The sequence below is a fragment of the Chiloscyllium plagiosum genome, unplaced genomic scaffold (genome assembly GCF_037043375.1).
Source record: "Chiloscyllium plagiosum isolate Xiang-an unplaced genomic scaffold, Cpla_swu_hap1 HiC_scaffold_9, whole genome shotgun sequence".
NCBI classification, from domain to species: Eukaryota; Metazoa; Chordata; class Chondrichthyes; order Orectolobiformes; family Hemiscylliidae; genus Chiloscyllium; species Chiloscyllium plagiosum.
The window spans coordinates 57,925,812-57,952,722 of record NW_028270147.1 but is presented as its reverse complement, the minus strand read 5'-3'; the positions used below and the strand labels follow the sequence as shown (position 1 = coordinate 57,952,722).

Genomic DNA, 26,911 nt, shown 5'->3' with positions numbered 1-26,911 from the left:
AACAGCTATGATTTAGAATGTGTCTATATATAAAACCGTTCACAAACAACAAGGTCTTCACAATGTTTGCATTGAGCTCACTATTTCAGTTACCTCTGAAATTGTATTCATGGCAACTCTATTGTGCTGTAGTCATTGTGGGAATGCATCATCAATATAGCACAGGAAGGTGCTATATTGAAGAAGGGCTTGTGCCTGAAACGTCGATTCTCCTGTTCCCTGGATGCTGCCTGACCTGCTGCGCTTTTCCAGCAACACATTTTTAGCACAGAAAGGTGTCAAACCAATCAACTCCTTAGGGAAAAGGTATGGTTCCAGCAATTATCCACATGGTAAAGTACAAAATCAATCAGCATTTGTCTTGTCAAGGCAAGCACAATGTCAAATCTTCTACAACACTCAGTGTCACCTCCTTCACCTCAAGGTTTACTGAGATCATTTGCAGCTCTTCACCACTGCTCAACCATAGATAGCAGTTTCAATAGTGTAAAACATAGTTAACATTTTTGTGTGAATTCACTGTCAAAATCTCAGTTCCTTGGTATGCTCTTAGCATGATATTGTGTGGCTTCAGAACACCTTTATTTGTGTCACCATTTTCAGCCAAGTTTTCAGTAAAGGTCTCTGTTCTAGTCTGATTGAAAAGACACTTTTATGCATAGTGGCATCAATCTTCCCTCTGGTTTACTGTCATGGTCTGGTTTCTCATTCTCTTCCTGATCTGAGTTGATTGTATGGCTTTCTTTCCTCTGGGAGCTCTCTTTAATCATTCAAATATTCTTATGTGTACCATGCTCTCAAAATTGGTGTCATTTTTCAAGGGGAGGATGTTTAGATTTATTTTTCTAATGAGTGTTTTTCTGGTGATGGGCTTTTTCTCAAGCTCTGCAAATTGATCCACATGTGGGATATTTCTTTCTATCTGATTTCATGCAGCCATCCACAGCTCCTGTCTATCTTTCTTTCTGCTCAGTGTACTTTTTTTTGTTTCTGTATCACTGCATCAGTACTGCCATCTTTCACTTGGTTTAACTGAAAACTGACTGTTTCTATCTATCAGCTGGTAACATAGCTTACTCTCACATTGTCTACAGCCTGCAATATTATATGTTTGTTCTTTCCAATTATTTTGATATATATTGAACCTCAAATTTGATGACCTAACAGCTTTTTATCTGTGTCCTTAATCTTATACTTATTGCTGCATTTTCATTTGCAAATTTTTCTTTAGATTAACTTATGCTGCCTGAGGCTTTCAAATTGGTGCTGGCACATCTGATAATTTGAGCTTGACTGGAGGTGGGTATTGAATCTTTCAAAATTTGGATTTTGGATTTGGGTTTCAAACACTTGTGTTTTAGTTATTTTTTCAATCAATTTAATCCTAACTCCTGCCCACAGATCAAGCCTATAGCTAGTTGTCAGTCCATGCCTTTTAGTAACTATTGAAAGTCGACTTGCTTTTTGTTTCAATTTCTCATATACCTATATGACAGAATCAGCGCTGTGCATTCATTGCTCAGCTGGTAGACACGTTTTTCATTTTGCAGAAACATCTTGTTCTTTCTTCTGTACTGAAGTGGGTCAGATTTTCAAATCAGCAGTAAGTTCAATTTCAAATGCTTTTGGCTAAGTCACCAACGCACACTACCATCATTGTATGCTGCTACAGGTTCTGTTTGATTTAAATAGTGAGACTACAAGGAACAAGAATGCAAATTTGTTTAATTCTGCAAGATGCTTAGTTTGAAATCTAAGCAAAGCCTGGTGAGCCTAATTAGTAATCTTGTGAATTGTTCTGAAGAACACAAGATGAAAAATGGATAAAATGTGTCTTTGTTTTTCTATATAAAACTTAAGTTCTGTACAACTAAATTACTATATATACATAAAATTATACTATCTACAAATTGAGTGGGTTCTATATTGAATAGCTGCCAAATTTGGGACAAAAGGATCACAATGCATGATTAATCTGCACAAATTGACTGCAATACTGGAAGAGTACCAACCCAAGCAGTCTACTATTTTTCAAGATTGTATCATGCAGCCACTGCTTTTGGTTGGACTGAATGTCAAAATTGAAATTACTGTGAATGGCTGATTAAACTTCACTTCTCCAAGGAAGGGTGGCATTGTGGTTGGAATATATTCTGAGAACCATTGTTGCATTGATTCACCTGGAAATACAAAAAAAATCACAACACAACAGGCATTAAAGGTTTTCAAACACTGTACTGGGGGCCTTGGTGAAGTAACTACAAAGGAGGAGACATTTCTTGTATCCACAGGAGGTAAGACCCACTAAACCCACGCTAAGAAGGCATGTGAATTTACTAGTTAGGTGGCAGATTTTGCTTCTCAAGCCCAATCCATCATTTTATGAGTACATGGTTGATTTGATTGTAACCCGATTTGCACTTTTGCATGTAGCCCTGATAACCTTTCACCCTCATGCTTACCAAGAAGCTATCCCCCTCAGCCAGAAGAACATTCAAAGAATCTGTTTTCACCACATCGAGGGAAAGAAATTCAAAGACACATGGCCCACAGAGAAAACATTTCTCCTCCTTAATCTCTCAAACAGGTGACCCTTATTTTTAAATGTGACCCTTACTTCTGGATAATCCCATAAGAGGGAACATCCTCTCCACATCCAATCTGCTAAGACCACTAGGATCTTATACGTTTCAATTAAGTCACCTCTTACTCTTCAAAGGTCCACTGGATGTAGTCCTAGCCTGTTCAATCTTTCTCATAACACAACCTGCCCATTCCAGTTATTCTAGTAAACCTCACCTAAATTTCTTCCAATATATTCATATCCTTCCTTAAATAAGGACTCCAGCACTTGAGTTTTGGAAAACGAAAAAGAATTTACATTGTTGAAGTTTTTTGTCTTGCACTAACCAGGACATTTCACAAGAATACAAATTCAAATTCAAGGGGAAAACCAATTTATACTGCATGAGAAGAAGGTGCTGATTGGTTTGCAAGTGGACTCTGATTAATAAATACCTTGCTTTCGGACAATGCAGCCATGATTGCTGATTAACAATTAACAGCTAGACTTTGCTAAATTTTAACGCAGGCAGGTTGACTCTGATTGGCTAGAGCATTACTCTGAGAAATGTACCTGCAAATTGCTGCCACTTTGAGTTGAAACAAGTGCATGTTATTTCTGTCTGCAAAAACAGTAGCATATGCATTAAGATATGTAATTTCTAGTATACACATGTGCACCACATTGTAGTCTCAACTGACAATTCTACATTAGTTGTCAGCTTAATTCCTGACATATTTAGGATTATCCAGCAAATGTTGTCCACTTAAGGAATAACACAATGTTAGGCTGTTTGGTCAGTGTCTTGCTTGTTGGAAATAGCCAAAGGGGTGCGCTGTTTAATGCAATCTACCAGTCCTTTGGGTAAACAACCTACAAACCTGGCATCACAACAGCCATGAAATTCATATATTACAATTATCCATTTGTGTAATAGGCTGAATATCCTTTTGGTTTGACAGCAGCATTCTGCTAGTGGCGGATACCACTCACGATGTTGCTGCGCAGATGCGTGTCCCAGGTAAAACATGATGCTGAGCATTATAGGAAATAAGTGTATTATCTTCTGTGCTTTACAAGGATAAGTGTTACCATTGCTGCTCTGCTACCTCATGCACACAGGGACACCACTGCTTACTCTAACACTGTCACTGACCGCACATCTCATTAAGCCTCCTGGACCGCAACTCTCACAATTGCATGCAACATGTTGATTCAATGGCTGTCACTAATCTCATCCTGTCAAGCAGCTTCCTTCCAACTCTTCTTGCCCTCTGCACATATTATTTATTCACTGGGAACACCTCACCACCACTCCTTCTCCTGCATCAACAATAATGGCCCTTTCATCAATTTCCAATATGTTTAGTCCCTCTTTAAGTCTGATTGTAGAAAACAACATCTCAACTACAGAGCAATCTGCCTTCAACCAGCAGTAGAAATTGGGATGCACTTTGGCATTATAGGAGGGAAAGGGAGAGAAAAATCTTACAGAGGACCCATAAATGGCCCAAGTGATACAATTGCAAATAAGCTTGTACAGTTGTAAATTATATGTTCACTTGCACGTCTAAGATATCTGCTTTAATGTTTTTGTCACCATGTTTGATGGATTAGTAGTCTGTTCAGATATCTCAAGCATGAAAGAAGTTGCAATGACATAGCATTTCTGACAAGGAACCAACTCCTTGACTGCGGATACCATTATATGTCATGGACCCTTGAATCATTTTAGCCGAGCCATTGCACTTTAACGTGGAAATGATTGAGGCTACAAGCAAAGAAAGAGATTGTGTGAAGACATAGAACTGCATGTAAATAATGTGTCAAAGGGAAGTCCTGAAGGGTTGATGTGGCATGTGGGTTTGTCTGAAAGCAGCAATGATGATGTGGTGAGGCTGGTGGTTGGGCAATGTCCATTTGCATGGATAAAGGATGGAAGAGCACGTTTGGACATTGTGATAAAGGTGATTTTTCTGAAGGTCTGGAGAAGCAAGTTGCCACAAGATAACTGCTCTTATTTTCATGTCAGGAATTTGTGCTGTCTAATTCTCAGGGAAGGAAAGGAAAATTGGAAGAGACATAGACATGAGGTGAGCTTAGGTAATTATAAGATGTAAACACATGGAAATAAAGTAGTCACCACTTACTTGCAAGATTCAGAACATGCCGTTCAATTCACCTTCAGATGTCCCCAGTGTCACAGATACCAGTTTTCAGCCAATTCAATTCATTCCAGGTGATATCAAGAAATGGTTGGAGGTACTGGTTATGGCAAAGGATATGCGCCCTGACAAAATTGCAGTAATAGTCCTAAAGACTTAGGCTTCAAAATTTACAACATTCCTGGGTCAAGCTGTTCTAGTACATCTACAACATTGGTGCATAACCAATAATGTGGAAAATTGCTCAACTATGTCCTGATCACAAAGGGCAAGACAAATCCAATCTGATCACTTACTGCCAATCAGTCTACTTTCAATTATAACACCATAAGATATAGGAGCAAAAGTAGGCCATTCAGCCCCTTTGAGTCTGAACCGGCATTTAGTGAGATCAAGGCTTCTCTAATAATCCTCAACACCACCTTCTTGCCTTTCCTTATAACCCTTGATTCTCTCTTTGCTAAAAATCTGTCTGTCTCAGCCTTGAATATACTTAATGACCCAGTCTCAAAGCCTTCTGGGGTAAACAAAATTGCACAGATTCACTGTCCTCTGAGAGAAGACATTCCTCCTCATCCATTTAAAGTCATAGAGATGTACAGCACGGAAACAGACCCTTCGTTCTAACTCATCCATGCCAACCAGATATCTCAACCCAATCTAGTCCCACCTGCCAGCACCAGGCCCATATCCCTCTAAGCCCTTTCCTATTCGTATACCCATCCAGATACCTTTTAAATGCTGTAATTGTACCAGCCTCCATCACTGCCTCTGGCAGCTCATTCCTTACATGCACCACCCTCTGAGTGAAAATATTGCCCCTTAGATCTGTTTTATAACTTACCCCTCTTGCCCTAAACCTATGCCCTCTAGTTTTGGACTCCCCCACCCCAGGGAAAAGACTTTGTCTATTTATTCTATCCATGCCCGTTAAGATTTTATAAACCTCTATAAAGTCAACCCTCAGCCTTCGATGCTCCAGGGAAAACAGCCCAAGCCTATTCAACCTCTCCCATTAGCATACCAAACACCTTCTTCACTAGCCTGTCTACTTTCAAGCAGCTATGAACCTGCACCCCAAGGTCTCTTTGCTCAGCAACACTCCCGAGAACCTTACTATTAAGTGTATAAGTCGTCCTCTGATTTGCTTTCCCAAAATGCAACATCTCACATTTACCTAAATTAAACTCCATCTGCCACTCCTCAGCCCATTGGCCCATCTAATCAATATCCCATTGTAATCTGAGGTAACCTTCTTCACTGTCCACTACACCTCCAATTTTGGTGTCATCTGCAAACATACTAACCACAACTCCTATGTTCACATCCAAATCATTTATATAAATGATGAGCAACAGCGGACCCAGCATCAATCCTTGGGGCACACCACTGGTCACAGGCCTCCAGTCTGAAAAGCAATCCTCCACCACCACCACCAAATATGCAACTCTCACTCTGAGATTATGATCTCTGGTTCTAGACCCTCCCACAAGTAACAAGAGCCTCTTCATATCTTGATTGTCAAAGCCTGTAAGATCCTTCGTTTCTCTAAGGTCGCCTCTCATTCTTCTTGTTCTAATGAGTCTAAGTCCAATTCACTTACCTCTTTTCATAAAGTAATCCCTCCATACCTGGTATTACTCTAGTAACCTTTCTCTGGACTATGTTCAATGTCAGTATTTTGTTCCTTAAGTAAGGGGCCAAAACTTTCATGGTATTTTAGCTCTGGTCTGATAAATGCTTTGTATACCTTCAACAAGAACTCTTTACTTTTATACTCCATTCGCTTTGAAATGAAGGCCAATTTGCATTCCCTATTACCCACTGAACTTAGATTCGTTTTTTTGTGATTTGTGGATGAGAACTTCAAAATCCCTATGTTATGTAACTTTCTGGAATCTTTCTTCATCTGGAGTCTTTCTTCATCTACATAAAATATTCAGCTCCTATATTTTTTCTGCCAAAGTAAATATTCCCACATTTCCCACAGTATATTCCACCTGCTAAATGTTTGCCACTAGTTTAATCTGTCTATATCTGTCTGCATACTCTTTGTGTCATCCGCACCTCTTGCCTTCCCATAGATTGCTGTGTCCTCCACAAACTTGTCTAGAGTGCATTCACTTTCCACATGCGAGTTGTTAATATCTATTATAAATAATTGTGGGTCCAGCCCTGATCCCTGTATCACCCCATTACAGGTTGCCACCCTGAAAGGTCCTAGTCCTAACTCTCTGTCTTCTACTAGTTAGTCGATTCTCTATCAATGCTAATAAACTCAAACACCATGGACTTGTATCTTTTTAAGTAGCCTCATATGTGGTACCTAATCAAATGACTTCTTAATAACACTAAATAGGACAAAGCAGCTCACTTGATTGGCACCACATCCCCATCCTCCACATCGATGCTCAGTAGCAGTTGTGTGTACTAACTATAAGTGGTACTGCATAAAATCAACACGATTCTTGAATAACACCTTCCAAACCCTCAACCACTACTATCTAGAAGGACAAGGGTATCGTACAAGGACAATGGGAAAACCACCAACCGTAAATTCCCCTCTAAGCCACTCACCATTATGACGTGGAAATATATCGCTGTCCCTTCACTATCACTTGTGTCAAATTCCTGGATTTCCATCCTTAATAGCATTGTGGCTGCACCGAGACTTCATCAAATGCAGAGGTTCAAGAAGGCAGCTCACCACCAGCTTCTAAAAGGGAATTAGGGATGGGAAATAAATGCTAGTCCAGCCAGCAACATCCACATCTCGTGAATGAATAATAAGTTAAAAAAAAGGGGGCCAGTTTGAAATTCTTTCCTTGGCATCAAAAATGTCATACTTTGCACATAATCCAGCTGCTCAAAGAAGTGGAAAATTCTGCCTATGATTTCTCTTCCACAAAACTATGTTGGCTCAATATGATTACCTTGAACATTTCTCAGTGACCTGCTATAACTCTTTTAATAATCACTTCTAACATTTGCCTTATGGCGATAAACTAGTTAGTCTGTAGTTTCTTGCTTTCTCTTTGCTTATATCTTGATTCCCTTTATTTTTTTGAAAAAGGAATTATATTTTTTATATTCCAGTCACCATGATGTTACATAATCATGGTGATGAAATGTCTGAAAACAAAGCTTCCAGTTCAGCAAGCTAACTTACATCCACAACATCAAACTGAGCCACAAATCTTCTCAAACATCACTAATAGAATCTACCTCATATGTAAATAACTTTGGAAAATTAAAACCAATATATTATCTACCTTACTAACGACGTATTTCAAGACTTGGTCCATCTGGATCCAAAGACTTATTTGCTTATCCTACGAATAATTTGCTATATACCACAATCCCTGATAACTGTAATTACTTTTATACTCCATTCGCTTTGAAATGAAGGCCAATTTGCATTCCCTATTACCCACTGAACTTAGATTCGTTTTTTTGTGATTTGTGGATGAGAACTTCAAAATCCCTATGTTATGTAACTTTCTGGAATCTTTCTTCCCTTCCATTTTCTCATTTGCAGATTTTTCTAGATATTACTTGTGTCCTTTCTAACAAAGACTAATGCAAAAGGCCTTTCAATTCATCTGTTATCTCCTTATTTTTCATGAATAATTGTTCAGACTCATTTTGTATGGGACCAATGTTGACCTTGTTCATGCTTTTCTTTATTAAATACTAATAGAGCCTTTTACTTTTTGTTTTTATACTACTAACTGGCTTTCTCATGTACTCTAATTTTTCATGCTTGGGCACAAGGTTTCCTTGTAAGCGACAAAGTTCAATTACATTGGATGCTACAAACCATTTTCAGTCTCTGAGAGTGGAATATGAAATCAATGCTTACCAATGTGTCAGTATTTAATTTGCATTGTGGGTATCACCTGTAACCTCTATCTATTTTATTTTTCATCATTTCTGATAACCATAAATGTTTGGAAATGTCCAAATGGTTGTCTGTCTGTGATGGTTCCCCTCTGGGCAATGATAAGATACTGTTCTGCAGCATCTACTGGGAAGCGAGCAGCAGCAGCAGCTTAGGGAGGGTAGTTGATGGGATGTGGTTAAAAACATATTGGCAGCATTACTTAGTGGTCAGATAGAAACCAAGAAAGAGGTGTATTTGCCAGGAAGTGTAAAACATGCCAACTATATACCGTGCATTCCAAAGTTGGTTTTCAATGACAATGCGTGGCTGGGTGTTCAGCTGGGCTTTTTGGATGGCGCTAGCACTGGTGCCAGGATATTCTGAGTGCTGAGTTCTTCCGACTGCAGTGAGTGACAAAATCAAAATACAGCACAAGAGGGGCACAGAAAGGTTTGGAAAGTAGTTACAGAGGCAGGTTTTAGACGATAGGCTGATTAGTCATCCGTGAAAATTCATGAAATTGATACTTAGTCAAAGTGATGAGTCAGGAGAAAGTGAGAACTGCAGATGTTCAAGATCAGAGTCAAAATATGTGGCGCTGGAAAAGCACAGCAGGTCAGGCAGCATCCAAGGAGCAAGAGAATCGATGTTTCGGGCGTATGAAGGGCTTATGCCCAGAACTTTGATTCTCCTGCTCCTTGGATGCTGCCTGACCTGCTGTGCTTTTCCAAACCCACACATTTTCAATGACAAAAATTATGAGTCAGCCCTTTGTTTCAGTCTCCTCACATGGTCATGACATATTTAGCTGACATCATGTAGTTCCCTCAAGGAGATCCATGCAACTTTCATCATTCAAAGTCAAATCTCAGCTGTTCTCAGAGTACATTCTGTTATTGGCTTACATGCTCTTATTAATGTTGTATTTTGAGACTGGTGGTGATAAACTGAATGACAAAGAGCCACAGTGCAAGAACCAAGGTTGAAGGTAGTAGAGGACAAATACAAGCTAAACCAAACAGCAATGATTAGATAACAGTGATGCTAAGTTTAAAAAGCCTATAATTATGATAAGAACCAATGACCAAGCGAGGTAAAGAGTTCCATATTTAAGTACTTGAAGAAAAAAAACCATTAGAATCTGATAAGCTTTGAATTTGACAGCTATTATTGTTCTGAACACAGATAAGCATACATAATATATCAAACAACACATAATTTGTTACAATTAATAGATTTTCCATATTGTATTTCTTTCATAAGAAAAGTGCAACTTGATGCCAACTTACACAAACATGAAATATAACAGCACAATGGTTAAAAATGTTAGAATGCACCATAGTTGTAAGGTGCAAGAAAGTAACAAAAGATCCATGCATTCTGGACAAATCAATTTTAGGACAGTTCACTTCAGGATACTGTTGTTAATTTATAATTTTTCTGTATGTAAGTGCTCCCTTTCCAAATAAAACTGCACCTACATTAATATTCTTAGGATCAGTGTCAGCTACTCAAAGTTAACAGGATATTAGCACACTTTAAGTACATTGAATAAAATTCCATTGATGATCTCCATCTAATTAAAATGTTCATCTTTTAAGTTAATTTATACATGTGCATCATGTAAAACTGTACTTGATCGCTGCAGAATCTCTGGTCTAAGTAAGAGAAAATTAATTACCTTATTATATTTATAAATATTACATATAAAGAGTGAATTGTATAACTAATCTCATCTGTAGATAGCTGTATTTCCCATGAGGATATGTAATAGTCTTTAAATTACTGAGCACAATTAGATACTGTTTCTATCGAACAACAAAATAATTTACTGAAAAATTCCAAGATTTATAATTGTTTTGATACCACCATTTTTCCTCTATCTTCCAAAAATGCTGATTCCCATTGGTTGCTGTTTCTCAAATCCTAGTTATTAGACAGTAAACTCTGAAAGATGATTTAATAGGGAAGAGGTGGAGAATGAGAATCCATCACAACTAATAACGATCTGGACCATTAAACCCAATTAATGGGCCAGACACAGAACACAAAAGGCAGAACAGTGCTCCTACTGTTACCCATGTAAACCAAGACATATCAGGGAAAATTGGAGTTCAATGCTGGGATATTCCCATGAAGTTAGACAAATGCAGACTATCTTCTTTCCCTTTCATTTTCCTCAATTTTTTTTAATGGTTCATGTTTTGTATTGGGTTGACATTGAAATGAAGTGCATCTCAAAATAATTGCATCTCACAACATAGAAGATGGTCAGTCTATCTATGCTGACTCTCTGAAAATATATCCAACTGATCCAATTACTCATGCTCTTTCTGGAACGTTCTCCTTTTTCATTACATTTCTACATTCTCATTCCTTTCACACGTATCATTGAATCTGCTTCCATCTCCTTTTCATGCAATGCATTCTAATGGCAACTCATTGTGAAAATCATTTTTCTCATCTTCCTGTGGTTCTTTTAGCAGTTTTCTTATCGGAGTGGCCTCAATTTTGACAAACCATTTAGAACAATCATAAGGTATATCATGATACATTGCAAGTAAATGATCTTTCCCAATGTGTCAAATGCCAATTCAAATATTCCAGAAGTTTTGATCCAGTTCATCATCGTTCCAGAGTAGATTGCTTCAGGCATTATGCAAATTTAATTGTCTATATCTCAATTTCAAATGTGAGCCATGTTGAAATTAGTTTTAAGTTTCAGCTTCAATGTGTGCATGCTGGTGAAAACAAATGAAAAAATGTATGAGACTTCGGCATGGGGAGCAGTAAATGCAAAGCAGATCAATAGGCACTCATTGTGGCATGCATTCTTGAGCAATCTCTCAGCTAAATGGAATTGCTGAAAGCTTTACCTTGGTAGCCTTAAGGCATGCCAAATGCTTTGGCATCTGTTCCCAGGTCATGCAGGTGTTCTGTGCAGTGTTGAGCTGAGCTGTCTCTTCCTGCCAAGTACATTGCATCACCAATGAGGGGCAAATAGAATACCAGTTCATTGCCAGCCATCAAAGGTAATGTAAATCAAACAATCTCTATGGAATGACACGTGACTTGCAGATTTAATAAATCAGCAGTTCAGATAAAGCAAATGAATTAACTCAAAACCTTGTAAGAGTTGCTCCTCATGCATATTTCACATGAAAAGAGTCAAGGGTGAGATTTTCTCTCATCATATAATCAACCCAATTATCAAATTTTGTTTTCTCTCATTTATGTTGTTTGTTTCTTCTCTTGGTCTCTTGGTTCTACTGTTAGAGGAATCTCCTTGAACTCCTCAACTGAACAATTAGTAACAGCATTAGCTACTTGGCACACTTTCCTTAACAGGATTTCTCGCAGCAATAAATAAATCCATGGATCTAGGATCTGATTTAGCGATGCCAATCTAATGGCTGTGAGGAGAAAATTGCAGTCCGCTTGCAGTACATTGTTTAGGCCTGAGATGTTATTTGGAGATGTGTAGCAGTGATCTGTAGAACTTTCAGTGTAGATCATTTTCGACATCAGTACCTGAGATAGACAGGATTAGAAGATTTCAATTCTAAGCAAAAAACAAAAGCAATCTATGATATTGACACATAGAAAAAAGGAGCGGAGGAAGTTACTCAACCTGTATACTTGTGTTACCATTTAATATCATGGTTGATCCTCGACCTCAATGTCATTTTCTTGCACTCTCTCTCTATCTATTGAAAAATTAATTATCTAGAAATGTATCAAACTGTCTAGAATAAATGTAATGGCTGAGCCTCTACAGTCCTTTGGATCAGAGAATTTCAAATATTTAGCATTCACTGAGTGAAGAAATTCTTCCTCAATATAAACTATATTTAAATATATACCTACACTATCTAATATTCTCAGATTACTCTGCCTGCCCTGAAGGTAAAATTCTCAAGGCATTAGCAGTCCTTACCTTGTCTTAGTGCTTATGGGAGACCCACTTTTACCCTAAGTATAGTGGCATATCTTGGGTGGGAATTTTGAGAGAACATCTAAAAATTAGGCTCAAGGTCTTCAAAGAGACACTCTTGAGAAACATTTAGCCAAAAACAAGGAACCTGAAAGAAAACAACATTGCATGGACACCTTCTGAATGGAGCTTAAGCATATTGCTGAATGATAGGAGTAGGCAAGTCTTTACTTTCTAATTAGCTGAGAAATCACTGATTCAGGATTGCTCGATGCTGACACAGACGGAGGAATTTAAAATGTTGTAGCCCCAGTACAAAGCCACAGTCTGAAATACATACCATTAATTCAGACATTTGTTCCATAATTTAGTGAACACCAAATGAAAGGCTATACACTTCAATTCCGAAATAGTGCCATATTGGAGGAATGTTGATATTAGATAGTTGTTTCATGTAATTCTTTTGTTTTTCAAATAAGGTAACAAGAGGATTAAAGAGGTGGAAGAAAAAAAGACCATCCCATAGCTCCCTCAATGCAGTATCTAATTGTATCTTACAGACTACTCCACTTCACTACACTGGAAGCTCATTCCAAGTGTTGGTCACTTGCCACACGAAAACAAATTTCCTGCGATCACATTTTACTATTTTGAAGCTATATCCTATATTCTATCATCACAGTTTTATTTTAAATAATGTTTACAACTAAATTTTCCAAAACCATGTACAGTATGTTCCCATGTAATTACCTTTCAGATGCTTCTCTGCCAGGCAAAGAAAAAAGATTCTCCGGAGCTCAGAACCATGTTACTGAGAAACTGCATTGTGAATCTTGTCAGCACTGCATTCCTTGAATTTGCAGTGACAACAACTGATCATGGCATTCAAGGTATATAGTCTGATGAGAGCACCTTGTCCAGTTTGATAATGACTTCCTCTTACTTGAATTCTTCAATTTTAGCTATTGGTTTTGTTGATTGCATTGCTTCATTGACTGGATAGGTTGAGCGAAGTATATATTAAAATACATTCATCTTCAAATTATCTGTAGACAATTAGCTTTGTCTGCTTTACTATAGCTTTGAACTGTTGCCTTTGGCCCTCAGTTTAACATCATCAGCAGATCTGACATTATATTAACTTGGAGTCTACAACATTCCTTTTGAAAGGCTCAGTACACAGAGGTAAAAGTTTTATCACCTATTTTCAGGGCTGGAATCGTCACTACAGCAGTAGCAAGTAGCATACATCCAATTGAATATCTAAATCCATCACAGGAACATTAACAAAAAGAACTGTGTGGAATTCAAGTAGCTATCATACTTCCTCTAGCATCTACATAAGAGGATATTAGATCACTGATTTAATGGCTGGAAAGCAGGTTCTGGGATTAGGTATGAACAATGCAACAGGGGAATGATGTTTGCAATGATTGTGGATTCAGAACCGAGCATCACCCCTGTTCTTGTTTCCTCCAATGAAAGCTTTTATGAGCAAATTATTTCTCAAAAATTAACTTACATTTGGTAGCCGTTGCTCGAGTCCATGTGGCCACTGAAAAATTCTGAGCAGGGAAAACCCAACCTCTGATCTTATGATTGATCAACTCAGGAAGAGGATTAAGACCGAACTTCGATAGTTTAACTGAGTGCAAAGGAGGAGTCAAACACTTGCTGTAAATGATATCGAGATAATTTTAAAAATTGCCGGAATCAATTTTGGGTTGGCCATTTCTCAGGTACTCAAAGCACACTTTGTTGGTCTCAGAGGTTTGGCGTTGATGTGCTTGTTTTATATCCAGTTTCTACTGGAAGAGATCATGGGATACAGTCTGTTTCAAATGTTAATTCCTCAAAGAAATCAGACAGATTAGATGATCATTGTCTTTCCTTTATGGACTCATAATGGCTACCATGTGCTAGACTATTATGATTCAGATGCAAGTTCACTTCTGCAAATCAATTCTATTATTTTATCTTAGTATCTTCTTGGATTCTGGAATAATTACTTCTATCTTCACCAATTTGTTTGTTTTGAATCATCTCACTGTACTCCATTTCCTCAGCAGGCTCACTGCATTTTTGGTGGGAACTCAATCAAAGAAAAACTTAGAAATTAAATAGGGCTGAGTAATGCTTTAGCAGTTGCTCCAAAGTATGACAGGCACATGCTCCAGCGGCTTCTTGTCACAACATTCAAAACAGATTCATTTTCTGTGGAGATGAGGCCATAAAATGAGGCGCCATCTCCTTTCAGAAGAGTGTAAAAGGTCCCACAGCAATATTTTAAAGACAAGCAAGCCAGTTACCTTTGTCCAGGTCAATATTCATATTTATGCAAATTGCCAAACCAGATTATCCAGGCATGATGACATTGTACACAACAAACTACAAGCAATGCATAGAAAAGACTGAGTACAAGTCAAAAATTAGACAACCTGGAAAAAACACTTCTGGCTGTACATTTTAAACAAGCAAATAAAACAAGGAGTCATGAATCCACTTGAGCTCTAATTGGGCTAATAGAAAAAGCAGGGGAGGATGTAATGGGTGTACTTGCAAATCTGAGCAAAAATTTACCCAAGCATGAGAAATGAAAGGACAAGGTGTACATTCTCTGTAAAACTAATGACTTGTCTAGACTTGTACTTCTGTAAACAGGTAACAAAAAACATATAGATAAGCAAATGGGTTTCCGTTATGAAGTTAGAAATCAATACCAACTTCCTACATTATAGCTACATTTCAACAGTACTTCATTGGCTGTAAAATACTAGGAGATATCTCATGTCTGTGGAAGGTGCGATATAAAGGGACATCTTTCTTGCATAATTAGGTGTTCCGCTAATCCTTAATTTAGCGAAATTGGTTCTGCTTTTAGCTCATGTTTATGTTTAGCTCATGACATTGCAAACTGCTCCAATGTCAGGAATATCATTGTTTAAATCATAGTAACTCAAAACAAGTAGATAAAACACAAGTTCACATAAAAATAAGCATTGAGTGTATCACTTGAGGTGGAGGGGCAAGAAAGACTTGCATTTTATACCACATTTCATAACCTCAGAACACCGCTAAGTGTTTTATAGTTAATTAAGTACTTTGAAGTAGAATTGTTTTTTAAAACTTGACCTGCTCAGATGTGCTATGGCAGGTGGGACATGAACAAAGGCCTTCTGGTTCAGAGGTAGGGCACTACAAGAGCTGTCATTTATAGTTACAGTTGTAACTTTTAAAAAATTTGGCAGCTAATGTGTACGCAACAAGCCTCCACAAACAACAATGTCATCATGCCTGGATAATCTAGTTTGGCAATTTGCATAAATATGAATATTGACCTGGACAAAGGCTTGCTTGTCTTTAAAATATTGCTGTGGGACCTTTTACACTCTTCTGAAAGGAGATGGCGCCTCATTTTATGGTCTCATCCGCTGGAATTGAACTTGACTCTACACCTTCTAAAACGTGAGTTTTCTGAGTCAGGATACAGAGTAAGGGTAAGTGGCTTGTTCTCTGATTGGTAGGATGTGACAAGTTGCTTCAATAGAATGCTACATGGATGTTCATAATTCTCAATGGAGTCATGTTGAACATGGAATGGAGGCAACATGGAATGTAAGTTTCCAATCTGCATCATCTGATTTTTAACACTTGAGACCTTTAACAAACTAAAATGGTTTTAAAAGGACAAACAATGACCTAAAATGGCTGCTGTGATCTACCTGACTGAGGCAAGTTCAAGAAACTAGTGCAGAATAAATAAATCCACCTGAAATTAAATTACTATTTTATCTTAAAACATTGAAACTAGTCAACTGAATCAGTAATCAAGAAACTGGTCTCTCCTGTTCAATTTGCACCTACCTGATTAATGGAACATATTGAAAATGAAAGATTGCCCGTAGACGGTTCAAGAAAATGGGAAAACTTGGGAATATACAAATGAATTCTATTTAAACATCACAATAGAGAAAAATTATGGATTAGTAACAGCAAACGTTATAGGTAGCTTGAATGGTGGGAAAATACTTTGCTGATGGAGTTTAATACAGGAAAGTACAAGGTCATACACTAGGAACAATTAAGACACAAATAATTATTTAAATGGAGTGAGACTTCAAAAAGGTATGTTACAGAATAATCTGGGTGTACTTATCCATGAAACAAAGTGCTTGCATGAAGGTACAGCAAAAAATTAATTATTTATTGCAAGGGAGTTAGAGTTCAAAAATAAGGAAGCCTTGTTATAAATGTTCAGGTGAGGCCGCAGTGGAGTACTGAGCACAGTTTTGCATCATGCATTTAGGCAAGAATGTAACGGCATTGGAGGTTGTGTGGGATAGATTCACAAAATTGATTGCTGGGATGAAGTGGTTGACTCATTAAGAATGGCTGAAGAAGTTAGGCCTTTATGCAGTACAGTTTAGAAGAATGAGGGTAATCTTTTTGAAACATACAAGATTTTGAAAGAGCTTGACAGTATAGATATGGAGATGATGTTGTCACTAGTGGAGGCTCTCAATCTTGGAGACATAGTTCTACTAATTTAAAAGTGAAATGTAAAGAAATTTCTTCTGTCAGAGAAGAGTTAATGCCTGGAATTTTCTAACCCAGAGTATTGTGAAGGCCAGATCTCTCAAAGTGTTTGAGGAGGAAGATTGACTTTAGAAAGAGTGAAGAGTTGAGGACTTTGAGAAGCTGTCACAAAGAGGAATTCAGGCTTTCATGAGATCAACCATGATCTAATAGAATGGTGAGCAGGTTTGATAAGCTGAATGGTCTACTCTTGCTCCGATTTCGTATGTTCTTTTATTCTCTTAAGAATACCTTTTAATTGGCTTTTTCATTTTGACTATGTTATTGTTGTGTCGCCATAGTCTTACCAGACCATAGGGGCTGCTCTCTCAATAGAGAGAGAAACGACTGGTGGTGATTTAACCTGAGGGCCACCAGTCCTCAGGTGTGGGAAGAGGTTGAGAAGGAGAGTCCTTCATAGTAACGACCAACCAGTGATGGGAATTGAACCCACAGTGTTTGCATCACACTGCTCTGTAAATAAATAATCCAGCCAACTGAGTTAAACTGAGTTTGTGGGCGGCACGGTGGCACAGTGGTTAGCACTGCTGCCTCACAGCGCCAGAGATCCGGGTTCAATTCCCTCCTCAGGCGACTGACTGTGTGGAGTTTGCACGTTCTCCCCGTGTCTGCGTGGGTTTCCTCCGGGTGCTCCGGTTTCCTCCCACAATCCAAAAGATGTGCAGGTCAGGTGAATTGGCCATGCTAAATTGCCCGTAGTGTTAGGTTAGGGGTAAATGTAGGGGTAGGGGTATGGGTGGGTTGCGCTTCGGCGGGTCGGTGTGGACTTGTTGGGCCGAAGGGCCTGTTTCCACACTGTAAGTAATCTAATCTAATCTAATCTAATCTAAACCGATTCCCCATTTTGACCATATCTCTGTTTTAATTGGACTGTGATATAGCTGCATGCTAAAAAGAAATAAAAATATTTGTTCCAACTGATCAAGAACGTAAAGAGGCAGCTGTTTAACCCCTCCTCATCTTGACAAAAGCAGATAATTCTGTGAGCCATCACCACAGTGCTCGTAGGTTTATTCCATAATATCAACGAGGAACTCTGTATAGTTATGCGGGCAGTGGTACAGAGCGTTGTCTGTCCTAATCTATTGATGCAATACATATAGGTCTGCTTTGAAAAGACACTATGTAAATGATTCTTTAACCCAAAAAGTTGTTTATCAAGGTTTGCAGATGCCACTAAGGAGGCACACTAAGTTCCCCAAGCAGGCCAAGCTTCGAAAGGAACATAGAAATAAAGTTAGCAAAACTATGGAAGGTGGAATTCAATGTTAGGAAATATGAAGTCATTCACTTTGAATCTAAAAAAGCACATCTGGTGAGAAAGACAAGAACCTATGACTTTTAGAAATGTCGTTTTGGGAACAACAGCACCTGCAAATTTCCCTCCAAAAGGCACTTACCTTTCAGACTTTGAAATATATTGCCAAATCTTCCCTGTTGCTGAGTCAAAATCCTGGAACTGTCTCATTAAAAGAACAGTGGTTCTACCTACAGCACATGGACTGTAGCGATTCAAGAAGGCAGCTCAACACCACCTTTTCAAGGGCAACTAGGGACAGGCAATAAATGTTGCCCAGCTTATGAGGCCCATATCCAATGAGTGAATAAAAAATAAAGTTGGATTTGGTGTTTGTGTACACTAAAAAGCACTAAATGTACTTAAAACATTTAATGAAACGTTAGTGTTTATCTGAAGAAATTTGGAACTCAAAAGTAAGGGTTGAACAGAACATTGGCCCAACTCCATTTGGAGTACTGCCTTCAGCTTTTGATAATATGTTGACCTTGGAGCAGGTACAGGTAAGATCTAGCAGAACAATACAAGGGCTAAGCAGGTTACTTTGCAGACAGAGTACATAAATTTGTCTTGTTGCTCCCTGAATGTAGAAGATTGGTGGTGGTTTAACTGCAGTGTTTAAAATGAGCCACATATCTGAAATTAGAATGTATTTTACAAGTACACATAAGAAGAGCAAAAGTAGATAAGTTGGTACTTCAAACCTGCTCTACAATTCAAGAAAACCATGGCTAACATACTTGTGGTGTTTCATTTTCCACATTTCCATCTACCCCAATATCTTTGATTCCCTTGCCTAAAAAGGATCTATCTACTTCTGCCTTAAAACTATTTAAGCTCACCTACCTGCTATGTATTCTACGGCAGAGAGTTCCAAAGTCTCATGACCCTCAAATAAAAAAAATGATTAGAAGATGCTGGTGTTGCACTGGGGTGTACAAAGTTAAAAATCACACAACCCCAGGTAATAGTCCAACAGGTTTATTTGGAAGCACTAGATTTCGGAGCGTTGCTCCTTCATCACCTGATGAAGTAACAGCGCTCCGAAAGCTAGTGCTTCCAAATAAACCTGTTGGACTATAACTTGGTGTTATGTGATTATTAACCAAATAAAGGTCTTCTCATCTCTATCCTAAGAAAGTGACCCCCTAACATTAAAATGGTGTCTGCTAGTTCTAGACTGACCCACAACAGGACAACTCTTTTCCAAGACCAACTTGACAAAACCATTCAGGATCTTATTCACTTCAATCAAAACGCTCATATTCTTCTAAACTCTAGTGGAAGCAAACCCAGTCTGTACAATCTTTCTTCATAAAGTAACTCACTTATTCCAAGTATCAATCTTGTAAACTTCCCCTGAACCGCCTACAATGCATTTAAAGTCTTCCTTAAATAAAGAAGATCAAAACTTACAATACTTAAGGTGTGGTCTCAGCAATGCCCTTTATAACACAGCAAAACATCCATTCTTTTATATTTAATTCTCTTTGTAGTAAAGTACAGCACCCCATTGGCCTTCTTGATTATGTACTATACCTGCCTGTTAAACTTTGTGTCTTGTACATTACAACACCAGAATCCCTCTGCACCTCAGAACTGCAGTCACTTTTCAATTATGTAATGCTCTCATTTTTCAATCTTTCTGCAAAGGTGAAAACTTTACATTTTCCAAAAACTTTACTCAGTCTGCCAGACATTTGCCCACTGAATCTGTATTTGTCTGCACCTACTTTGGCTTCTTCATAACACACTTACCTAACCACCTTGATGTCATCAGGAGATTTCAGCTGCCTTAGCTTTCATTCCCCTATTGGTGTAAATTGTAAAAGGTTTAAGCCCCAGCACAGATCCCGTGGAACTGCACTCATCACATCTTGCAAATGAAACAACAATTCATTTGTACATACTGCTTTCTGTCAGCCAGTCTTCTATAAATGACACCCACCAACATCTGCCTCCACCCATCCCCACTCATAGACAAATTTTCCACAAGAATTTTTGATCAATAATCTTTACCAAATACCTTCTGGAAATCCAATGCCCATAAACTCTCCTTAATCCCACTTCTTTGAAGTTAATCCTGCAAATAACTTCACTAGATTGGTTAAACATTACTTCCCTTTGATGAAATCATGGTGATCCTTCCTGATTGCTGAGATTTTGTTTCTAAGTGCACAGCTATAATCTCCAATGAATGTCAATAATAAATGGTATATAGTTTCCTGTTTTCTGCCTCCCCTCCCTTCTTGAATTGAGGATTATATTTGTTACTTTCCAATCTGAAAGAAGCAAACCTAGGCAATTTTGCAAGATTAACACCAACACATCTATTACTCCATGAGCAATCTCTTTCAATACCCTAGTGCAAAGTCCCTTTGGATCTAGAACCTTATTAGCCTGCAGTTCCACTAGTTAGCTTCCCTCATGACTGTAATGTCACTAAATTTCTCTCTTCTTTCCATCTCATGATTCACACTGGAAATGTTTTCTTAATGTTGTATTTAGTGAAGTTAGAAGCATTGGAACTCTTGCCTACAAAATGTTTTTCATGTGTGGATAATATAACTTTGCAAGCCTCAGACTGATTATAACCCTTACAGAAGAAAACAAAAGAGCAAAGATGGGCAAATAGAACGGATAGAGTGATCACCCATAATTGATTGGATCAGTTGAACAGATGCCAGGGCGAATGGTCTTTTGTTAATATGTTCCATTTGATTTATTCTTTTCCTTTACTATTTGACTTCAACATTTTCAATTGGTTTGACTCTGTTGGTAATGTAAAAGTTTATTTTTATCTACTTTGTAACCTCAAGATTAGACTTTTGCTTTCTTTTTTTAAACTGCAGATTGAATTTTTGTTTATTTTTGGTAATTATACATTTTTCATATTAGTACACTGGTATTTATTTAATATTTTGACATCAGTGGGGTAAAACAGTAAACTATAGATTCCATTGTAATTGCGTAAGTCTGCAATAATGACCAAAATGTGTTCAATTATTTTTTGAATAATTCATTGGAATCCTACTGATAAGAACTGTAGTGTACAATTCAGCACATCAACCCTGATAAAAGATACAGATCAGCAATTCAATGAGATCACAATGATGGGTACTTTAACTCTTTCATCCCATCATTGCACCATATTATTTTAATACCGTCGTTTGGCAAAAATCTTCAATATTGGGTGCCTCTGATTCCAACTCAAGTTCCATTGTCCGAGAATAACAACAGCAAGAAAAAAAAACATTGCTCTATCTACCTTTTTGATTCCTTTCAAAAATTTGATAAAGCCTCAATTAAAAAATATATATATATAAAACACGTATGAACTTTCATAAGCTAAGAAATACAAATGCAATTTACAAAGGCTCTCATTTTTAATCCTTGGAGCCTTGCAAGATCATGAAGAATTTGTGCTCCATTCCTTCCAAGGTCACTATATCCTTTCTAGGGTCCAATGGTTATAGCTGTACACGATTCTTTAGATGTGGTGCAATCAAAGTTTAACATAGCTGCAGCAAATTCATCCCTTTTAGCCTTATAGACATGAACTTTAATATTCCTGTAGCCTAAACAATGTTTATACCTCACCAATACTAACTAACCTGACTATTTCCAACATTTTCTGCTTTAAATTCATCTGCTTTAATTTCCAACAGTTGTATTCTTCCTTTTAATCTACCTTAGTAGTGCATTAGGGGAATGGAAGTCTGTTATAACACAGATGATGGGATAAAAATTCTAAAAAGAAATGACATGGACAGTTGGACTGAAGGGTCTATTTTCAAGCTTTGTGACTCTATGACTCTGTAAGTGAAACTCATTTATATTTGTACTGTGCTAATAACCGTGTTATTAAGAAAATTCCTATTTTTAAACCAGTGAAATTCACATTTACATAAAGGTTCACCTCTTTTGGTAGCCACAAGACCCCCATACCATAAGCAAATTTGCGATATGTTGAACCACACTATAGTGGACTTTGGTTATGAAAACAATAAGTAATATATATTGTAACTAATAACAAAATGTTATTGTATTGACAGCACAGAAACAGATTGGCCCAACAGGACCATGCTGATGTTAATGTTTCAAATGAGAGTTTTCTTTATCTATATATCTGTATACTGTGCCTCAGTACTCGTGACAATAAATTCAATTCTGAGTTCCACATTATAAATACTCAAAGTAAAGAAGCTTCTCTTGAATGCCTTCTAAAATTTATTGGTTGCAATTTTACTTTAACCCCCTAGCTTTTGTTTCCTCCACACCACATCCAAAATGAACATATATTCAAAATCTATCCAATAAAATCCTAAATAAACTTAATACTTCTATCAGATCACACTTCAGTTACCTCTTTTCTCATTCCCACCTGTTCAAACTTCCACGATTCAATTTTTTTTTAAGTTCTGATGAATTGTGGTATAATTGTTTGAGCTAACCCAAGTGGTGAATGCCCTGTTAACTGTAATGAACAATATTTAGAGGTGCAAATGAGAACTTGTCAAATAGTAAAAATGGGAGAAATTATTGCACTCCTGTGGGTTTATCAATGTGCTTATGTCCTTACATTACATTTGAATAAGGAATAGACCATTTGGCCCTATGTTCCTGTGCCCCCATTCAATAAGGTCATGACTGATAGCTTCCTCCACATTCCTACTAATGCTCATAGCCAATCAAGCTTATCATGAATTTACCTCTACCTTAAAAATATTCAAAGACTGTACTTCGACACCTTTCTGGGAAGAGAATTCCAAAAACTCAACCTTTTGAGAAAACATTTCTCTTCAACTCTGTCTTAAATGGGTGACCTCTTAAACAGTAACTGAGAATTCTGAGTTCTCCCACAGAGGAAACCTTTTCTTGTCAATATCCCTCAGAATCTTAACTGTGTCAACAGTCACCTCTTCTTCCTCTGAACTCCACAGATACAAGGCTCCCCTGCCCAACCTTGACATACTCTGCAATCTAACAGCTGTTGGGTTGCCATTTTATGTTCCGGATGTTTAATTTAGATGGAGTCTACTCTGCGATGATGAATGAATCTCAGGGGTGAGGTGCCCTGATGAGACTTCAGTCCCACAGGTCACACACCGCAGCTAAAGATGCTTCAGTTTTTACGGTTCAATAATGTCCCGCACATTGAAGAAATGATAGCTTATTATCCTCGGTCAGTACAGTGAAGGGACATACCTTTAAACTGTTAAGATGTTTGCTTCTACCTTAAAGACTACATTATCAAAAATAATTAATGCCTCAAAACTAGAAATAAACTTTCCTGCCATTTGAAATGTGACCGTTGGTTCGGAAAGTTTACATTCTCATGTTTTGTTTTCAAATTTCATCGGCCAGAAATCAATATTCTCTGGAACCACTGTACAGTTTGTCCTGCCATTTAGTGCCAGGTGCTAAAGGACCACCTTTACGTACCAGGAGAGGGGACCAGCAAACACTCAGCACACACATGATCCCCATCAACTGCATTAGTGTTTCCACCGTGATCCGTTCCCATTGCCTGTTCGAGGTTGTCAGCTTCTTCTTACAGCGCACCACCAGCCCTCGGATAGTGGCCACGTTACAGCTCAGTGTGACCAACAGGGAGGTGATACCCAGCACCGTGAAGGTGGAGGCAAAAATGGTGTTGCCTAAGATATGGTTGCCAGTGTTGATGAAGCACCAGGTACCTGGCCACTGCAGAGTGTACTTCCCAACGCCAGCAACAGGCAGCAAGGCAAAGGCAACCACCCCAAGCCAGATAGAAAGCACCACCAGTTTGGTCAGCCTGGTGGTCATATGATGGGAGTAATATTGGGGAGCGTGGATAGCCAAGGTCCTTTCAATCGCCATTGCACTCGCCAAAAACAAGGGGCAAAGGCCAAACGTGGTCATACAGAGCCCAAAGAAACTGCACAAGTTGCCGGATGGGTCCACTCGGCTCCACTGCCTGTTGGCCATATACACTGAAATAACGACCGGGCTCGTCAGTAGTTTGCCAGTCAGATCGGTCAGAGCCAGCGCTCCAATAATCAGCAGGAAGGATTTCTTCCTCTTGTTTTCCTTCTTGTGATAGGACCTATACACCAGCAGCAAAGCGAGCGTGTTGCCCATGATACCAGCGATCATCATAGTGACCGGGAAGAACACGGAAACCGACACGCACTCGGCAGCAAAGACCGATTTGTTGTTGGGCTGCTCGGAGCTGGAGTTGAAGCCGCCCCACATGCTGGACACCTCCGACTGGTTCCAGTGGGGTGGCTGAGGGCGGACACACTGCAAGTCCATCACTCGGTGTCGGAGGTCTGCTCCCAATCTGTTGTATTCCGCTGGGTGACCTATTGGTCTGCAGACTGGGACTTCCACAACCAACTCACATAGCTCTCGCCTCAGTTATAAGTGGAAAGAGGCGTGTTCTCTGAAGCTTGTCACTTTAATCGATCAGCTGTAAGCAAAGGGGTATCTGACAGCGTAGGAGGAATGAATCAATTCCGACTGGCATGAATAATTTCAAATTACAACGACCACAAGTACTCCAATAGCTGTAGAGGAGCACCGGAACATTCTGACGGCGTGAAAGGCGCTATAAAAATGTCGGTTTCTTTTTTCAATTTGCGAAGTTAAACATTCGATCACAGTATTAGCAGGAACACTGAAATGCAACTTAACCTGGCAGCAATGCCTGGCACTAATGCCCACCTCACACTCCAGCAACAAATATTTTAACATTCATCCTTTCAGCCTGTGTTGGGTGGGGTTTGGGAGTGATGGTTATATTTTGTACATTACGCTATTGGTTGACGCTTTCATTCTGAACGACCATCCGTGGGCAGATGGTTTAGCTGTACGGTGCAATAAACTTTACAATAAATGGTTACGAGCTAAAAGAGTTTATTTAAAAAAAAATCGATATTTGTGCAGAACACCACTTAAGTGCTACAATGTGTAACTGAGACAAATATAGAATTAGAACATGCCAAGGTCAACGAGACAAACTATAAAATACCCTTCCTTTGCTTAAGATTAAAAGCAATAGCCCACATTTACAACTAGAGTTACTGAAGCGGAATTTCTTCAGCATAATGTATTTCAATGTGAGTGACTTCAGGTTTCAGCGTCCCGTCCAGCTTTTAAAAGCCTTTAAGGAACCTTGGTAACAAATTGCCACGGGTACGGAGTGCAGTTATATTATGCAGGCTTGGCGGTGATACTCGAAGAAATAAGAGTGTCTGTTTTATGCTCATCGGATTATGGTAGTCAGCATGGTTCTGTGTGAGGGAAATCGTGACTCAGAAAAATATTTTTTTTGAGCAAGTAACTAAGAAGATTGTTAAGGGCAGAGCAGTCGACATTGTTTACTTCAGTAAAGCCTTTGACGAGGTTCAGCGTGGTGCATTAATTAGTAAAGTTAGATCACATGAGATTGAGTGTGAGCTTGCCAAGTGGATACAAGGATTGGCTTAACAGCAGGAGACAGACTGTGGTGATGGAGGCCTGTTCTACAGAGATGGGTGCTGGGTTCACTTTTGTTTGTTATTCACATCAATGATTTAGGTGAGAATATTCAAGGCATGGTTAGTAAGTTTGCAGATGATACCCAAATTGGTGGTAAAATAGACAGTGAAGAAGGTTATCTAAAATGACAAAGAGATTTTGATCGATTGAGTCAATGCACTGAGGAGAAGCAAATGGAGTTTAATTTGGATAAATGTGAGGTATTGCACTTTGGTAAACAAACAAGAGCAGGACTTATACAATTAAAAGTAGGACCCTGGATAGTGTTGTGGAACAAAGAGATCTAGGGATTCAGATATACAGTTCTTTAAAGCTGGCATCACATGTAGATAGGGTTTATCACTTTAATATTGCCCCAAGTCAGGAAGGAGAGAAGGTAAAAAATATTTCTATATGCAGAAAATTGTTGAAAAATCGAATGTTTTACAGTGCAGTTATTGATCACCTTTTAGGTGATCAACTGTAAGGATTTGCAACAAAGGCCATTGCTAAACTTTGGAGAGACGCCTATATAGTGAGATTATGACTGAAAATAGTGGGAGATCAGTTTAATTAGTTTGTGTTATCTCCTGTTGTTGGATCTTGCAGCTCGAGCAGAACCAGTCAGAAATAAGCTGAATCTTTTCTGACCTTCAAATTAGCTAATTTTCAATAAAAAACATGTCAGAGGGTCAAAAAGCATGAAACAGACCCTTTGGTCCAATTTGTCAATGCTGATCATAATCCCAATTAAACTAGACCCACTTGCCTGTGCTTGGCCCATAGACCTCTAAACCTTTCCTATTCATGTACTTATCCAAATGTCTTTTAAGCATTGTAACTGTATTTGCAACCACCACTTCCTCTGGCAGTTCATTCCATACACAAACCACTCCCTGTGTAAAAAAAATTCTCCTCTCACCTTAAAAATATGTTGCTTGTCTTGAAATCCCCCACCCTAGGGAAAGGA

At 38.4% G+C, this 26,911-nt stretch overlaps 1 protein-coding gene across 2 annotated transcripts; it reads right to left on the bottom strand.

The window, feature by feature from the left end:
* Positions 1-9,764: 9,764 nt before the first annotated feature.
* On the bottom strand, positions 9,765-25,323 carry ptger3 (prostaglandin E receptor 3 (subtype EP3)). 2 transcript variants are annotated; one of them, XR_006312983.2, is made up of 3 exons: positions 23,884-25,323; positions 11,488-12,142; positions 9,765-11,352 (listed from the first exon to the last, which is right to left on the bottom strand). XR_006312983.2 is itself a non-coding variant. In XM_043699332.2 (2 exons), the coding sequence occupies exons 1-2, from the start codon at positions 24,733-24,735 to the stop codon at positions 11,843-11,845; spliced, it is 1,152 nt and encodes a 383-aa protein (XP_043555267.1). In that variant the 5' UTR covers positions 24,736-25,323; the 3' UTR covers positions 9,765-11,842. The 2 variants fall into 2 exon arrangements, 1 of the variants encoding a protein (XP_043555267.1); XM_043699332.2 differs by having other exon boundaries at positions 9,765-12,142.
* Positions 25,324-26,911: the final 1,588 nt, after the last annotated feature.

Excerpts from the sequence above, each read along its gene's own strand:
- ptger3 (XM_043699332.2), bottom strand. The coding sequence starts at position 24,735 with ATGGACTTGCAGTGTGTCCGCCCTCAGCCACCCCACTGGAACCAGTCG. Across the intron at positions 12,143-23,883 it reads TTTGCTGGTCCCCTCTCCTG|GTACTGATGTCGAAAATGAT; the intron begins GTACGTAAAGGT and ends TGTCTATCTCAG.